This window comes from Tupaia chinensis, unplaced genomic scaffold, assembly GCF_000334495.1.
Source record: "Tupaia chinensis unplaced genomic scaffold, TupChi_1.0 Scaffold000201_1, whole genome shotgun sequence".
In the NCBI taxonomy this organism is placed as follows: Eukaryota; Metazoa; Chordata; class Mammalia; order Scandentia; family Tupaiidae; genus Tupaia; species Tupaia belangeri.
Window position 1 is genome coordinate 2,440,613 of NW_006159676.1, and position 4,973 is coordinate 2,445,585.

General features: G+C 58.5%; 1 protein-coding gene and 1 non-coding gene across 3 annotated transcripts in view; both read right to left on the bottom strand.

Moving 5' to 3' along the window:
* Positions 1 to 3,760: 3,760 nt before the first annotated feature.
* The window catches only part of RPL18A (ribosomal protein L18a), a 5,908-nt gene continuing 4,695 nt past the window's right edge, over positions 3,761 to 4,973 (bottom strand). For both annotated transcript variants that reach the window (XM_006147125.2, XM_006147124.2), the window contains 3 exons: positions 4,571 to 4,700; positions 4,024 to 4,133; positions 3,761 to 3,899 (listed from right to left, as the gene is read on the bottom strand). In XM_006147125.2, the coding sequence (XP_006147187.1) occupies positions 3,807 to 3,899; positions 4,024 to 4,133; positions 4,571 to 4,700 (333 nt within the window). In that variant the 3' untranslated portion in view covers positions 3,761 to 3,806. The remainder of the gene's footprint in view (positions 3,900 to 4,023; positions 4,134 to 4,570; positions 4,701 to 4,973) is intronic.
* Positions 4,225 to 4,357, bottom strand: LOC114007594 (small nucleolar RNA SNORA68). Its single transcript, XR_003549195.1, has one exon. It is a non-coding gene; the product is annotated as a small nucleolar RNA SNORA68 (small nucleolar RNA).

Below are 4,973 nucleotides of genomic sequence, written 5' to 3' on the forward strand. Positions count from 1 at the left end.
GAAGGATGGTAGATGAATGGGTGGGAAGATGGAGGGATGGTAGGTGAGTGGATGGATGGTAGAAGGGCGGATGGATAGATGAATGAGTGGGAAGATGGAGGGATGGTGGACCAGTGGATAGATTGATTGATGGGTGGATGGATAGATAAATGGATGAATGGCAGGCTAGACGGATAGATGAATGGATAGACAGTAAATGAAGGGGTGTATGGATGATAGGATAGATGAATGGATGGGAAGATGGAGGGATGGTAGATGAGTGGCTGGATGGTGGATGAGTGGGTGGACAGATGAGTGGATGCATGGTAGAATGGGTGGATAGATGAATGGATGGATGACTATATGGGAAGATGAAGGGATGGTAGCTGGGTGGATAGATGAACAGATGGATGGTAGGACAGATGAAGAATGGGTGGATGTGGGACCAGCAGTTAGCGTAATGGCTATGTCACTGGACTCCCATGTGGTTGACCGAGGTTCGAGTCCTGGACCCGATGGCTTAAACTCACGCCGGGCGTGTGTGCGTGCGTGCCCAAGATCCCGAGAGGAGAATGGAGAAGGGATTGCGGCTTGGCCATCCCCCCTGGGGGGTGATTTCTCGCTTTCTGTCTTTCTGTCTCGGTCTGTCCCTGTCTGGCGAGCGCACGTGCCCTATAGCAAAAACCTCTCCAAAAAAAAAAAAACAAGAATGGGTGGATGGTAGGATAGGTGAATGAAGGGATGGGTGGGTGGATAGATGGACAGATGAACAGATGGGAAGATAGAGGCCGGATGGCTGGATGGCTGATGGGTACAGATGAATGGGTGGATGGGTGAATGGTAGATGAGTGGATGGATGGATGGCAGGATAGATAGATGAGTGGATGGGTAAACGGATGGATGGGAGGATAGGTGAATGGGTGGATGGGATGGCAGGATGGATGAATGGGCGAATGGGTGGATATGGGTAGATGGGGAGACAGAGACAGAGAGGCAGTTTCACAGTGCAGGATCTGCGAATGGTTGGAATGCGGACTTGGCAGGTGGGTGTTTAGATGACAGAGGGGTCTTTGGATGGATGGAGATACGAAGACTGAGGCGATGGCAGGATGAGTGGATGCCTGGTTTGGTTAGGGAGCCAGGGGCTCCAGGTTCCCTCAAAGGGGACTGACCTCCACGCCTCAGCTCTCCCTACTGGAGGACAGGCTGTGGCCCCGGGGACAAAGGCCTGGAGGATCCCTAGGGCACATGGCTGCCCTTCTCAGGGTCCCACCTGTCTGCTTTGGAGAGTAGCCTTCCCAATGGGGTTGTCACACTGACCCACCTCATCGGTTAGGACTGTGGGTACAGGTCTGTGCCCCAAGGTCCAGGGACCCTCTTATAGCACTGTCTGGTGTCTCCCCCCATTCTTTTATCTATGAGAAAATATGCTGCCTGGGAGCTGGTAGGTGGTGATGGCTGAGGGCACTGGATTCCCAAATGGCTAACCATGGTTCAAGTCCTGGGGCTGGCGGGTTGCTGTCTCCCTTTTCCTTTCTTTCTGGACAAATTTAAAAATAACAAATGGAATTAAATATATTCCAAAATGTTTCCTGGGGTCAGCAGGTGGCATGGTGGCTAAGGGGCTAGACACTCCCATATGGCCGACCACGGTTTGAGTCCCAGAACTGGAGGCTTGCTTTCTTCCTCCTCCCACCCCCAGCCAAAGTTAAATAAATAAATGAATAAATAAGATCAAGTAACTTTTTTGAGGTTTTGGCTCTAGAGCGTGTGCACTCTAGAGCGTGTGAGAGAGACAGAGATGGCCACACCGCAATTCTTTCTCCTCCATTCTCCTCTCGGGATCTCGGGCACATGTACCCGGCCTGAGTTTAAGCCGTGTCCGGGACTCAAACTATAGTCGACTACACGGGAGTCCAGTGATATAGCCATTATGCTAACTGCTGGTCCCCCCACCATTCTTTTAACGAATGTTCCCTGAGGCTGTCCCCACCACCTTAAGGACACAGTGACACACCAGGCAGTATTCCCCTAGAATGTCTGGTGGCGAAACCAAATTTAGCACAGCCACGTGGATGACATGGCTTAGAAGCCCGAGAGAGAGTGCCAACCCAGGGACACCTGTGGTGGCCATTCCAGGGAATCCGGCCATTGCAGGACTAGGGTGACAAAGAGGTGTGTGTGTGTGGGGGGGGAAGGCTTCCGCAGTGGCCTGGGGGGTCCATGTTACCATGTGTGAACAGTTGCCAGGTGCCTCTCCAGATTCCTGGGTGTTGCAACACTCCACAAGAGGTCTGAAGTGGCCTGGATTTGGGAACCATCCTGGGGGGTGCTGTGTCCCTGTTCTGGACTTGAGCCCGGACCCCCTGCTGCCTCCTCTCAATGCCAGCTCTCTGGGATAGGCTGGCAGCCCCTGTGGACCACACCTGGGACCTGCATTTCCTGACCTTCAGTTGACACCAGGAACTCCTGGCCATGCCCCAGAGCCCCCCAGCCCCCACCCCTGGCTCAGCTCCCACCTGGCTGAGGGGCTTAGTTAGGGCAGCCACCCCCAGGGTTGGATTAGCTTCGTGCCTGGAATTTTCCAGGCCTAAGAGGTTTCCTGGAAACAAAAGTCCACAGTGAGAGGTGACCTGCCCAGGAAAGGTTAGGGCGGTACCCAGCATGGACCAGGCCCCCAACCAGCACTGGACAAAAGGGTTGCCAAGGCTGAAGCCACATCCCCTGGGTGCCCCCTAGCGCCTGTCCGGGGAGAAGCCCCGCGAGGAAAGAGGTTAACTCTAATCCCAGCACCTGGGATTCTCTGGGGCAGGGGGTCAGCAGGGACCTGCACTCATCCATCGGACCAGGGTACAGCGAGCAGCCCTGCTCCAGAGAAGCCGCATCCCATCCCACATAGCCAATTGCATGGCTCGAGCCCTGGACCTGGTGACCTGAAAGGCCTGGCGGGTGCTGTGGTCAAGGCCCAAGTGGCCAACCCTGGTTTGTCTTGGACCCAGGGCTTGCTTGCTCAATTTCCCTCTCTCTGGTCAAATTAAAACAAATGAATACAAATTAAATAATAAAGCAGATGATCCACAGGAGACCACTGTCTGGAACCTAGCCAGCCAAGCGCGTGAACACCCAGGACCGTGAGGGCTAGAAGGGGGTTCACTGTGCGGCTGGACTGCTCCCCTTCTTCACACGTACATTGTTTTAAAAGAATTTTACTTAACTTCATTTATTTATTTTAATTTGATCAGAGAGGGACAGAGCAAAAAAGAAAAAGCAAGTCGCAAGGTCCAGGACACAAACCTCGGTCAGCCATGCGGGAGTCCACTGCCCTTAACCATCACGCCACCTGCTGGCCCCAGAGGTAAGGCGAGAACCCCTCACCAGCGTGGGGAACAGTCACGCGGCAAGCCCCTTCCATTCTCCTTGGGATGTCTGCCCACGTGGGATCCAGCACCTTAACCCCCATGTCACCTGCGGGCCCACGTGCACAAATTCTTACCACAAATACAAAGAGAAAGTTCATGGAGAGTCGAGGCTGGAGTGTGACAAAACCCAGGCCCCGTGGCCCGCAGTACAGCTCTGCCCATGGTCACACAACGGGCTGCAAACTGCTGAGGCCTGGGGAGGGGCAGGGTCGGCCGAGCAGGCGGGAGGGCACCTTGGCGGGAGTGGGGGGAGTCCCGGGCCTCACTCCACCCCAGCAGAGGCCGAGCCTGTCTGCACCGCGACCCCTCCCGCCCGTTATGCCTCTTGAGCCGGCAGGCGTGCAAAGAAAGCAGACGGGGCGCACTGGCTGGTCCGAGTTTATTTGGGCCGCCCCGGGGGCCCCGGGCCTAGAAGAAGGTGTTGGGCCTCTTGGTGGTGAACCGAGGCTTGTGCTGGCGCCGCAGGACGCGGTGGGGCAGCGGGAACTTGATCTTGGAGTCCTGGGAGGGGGAGGAGGAGGAGGGTGAGGAGGGCGCTCCAGCCCCCCCAGTGGGCTCCCCGGGGCACCCAGGCGTGGCCGCCCCCCAGGGCCCTGCGTCAGCGCCCCCGGGGCCCGGCACTCACGTGGAACTGCTTGACTGCCGGCCGGCGGCACTTGCTGGCTGCGATCTCCTCCACCTTCATGATCTGGATGGAGTGGGCGCGGGCGCGGTGCCGGGCGCCCATGTCGCGGTCGTGGGGGAAGGAGTGGGTGACTGAGCGCACACCAGGCCCCGCAGCTCCCCGGGCGCCCGGCGTGCAGCAGACTAGCCGCTGGGTGGCCACAGGTGTGGGACCTCCAGATTCACTTTGAGGGGCACGGCCACAGCTCCCCAAAGGCGACGAGGTCCGCTTGCTGTCCGCACCCCTGTTTAAGTCGCAGCTACGGCAAACCGCGGCCCTTGGGTTTAGGTGCGAGCTGGTCACCACCGAGGGCACCCGGGGTGGGCTCAGGTTCTAGGGGGTTCCAGCAAACGCCATGACACGGAATCCAGGCTCCCCCGGGGAGGTCCAGGGCCCCCAGCCTGGTTGGGATGGCATAGGCCCCGCATACTGCCACCACCTGCACCCCAGGACACCCCTAGCCCCCCACGCGCCTGCGCCCTCCCTGCCCAGCCCCAGGGCCGCGTACAGCACTGGGTGACGGCGCCGGCCGTGGTGAGGTCCCGGTACTCGCGGTACATGTTGTGCGTGCCGCTGCGGGAGTCGTAGCGCAGCCAGATGCCGAAGTTCTTCACCCGCAGCGGGGACTTCTCAAACACCTGCCGGCAGGAAGGGGGGGGAGGTCAGTGCAGGAAGCAGCGCCCACGCTGGCCCTCGGCCTCCCTCTTGTCCCCACCCCTAGACTCACGGGGCCCAGCCCCTCCTGCCTCCGTTCCCCATGCACCTGTGGGCATGCTCGGGGAATCTGCCTGAAAATGCCCACAGCCACAGGCCGGCTGCCTCCCCCTGGAGACTGGCATGGCTCCAGCCTCCTGCCCCAACACGCAGCTCCCCGGTGCCTATAAGGCAAGGGGCACAGGTGCCCACCGCGT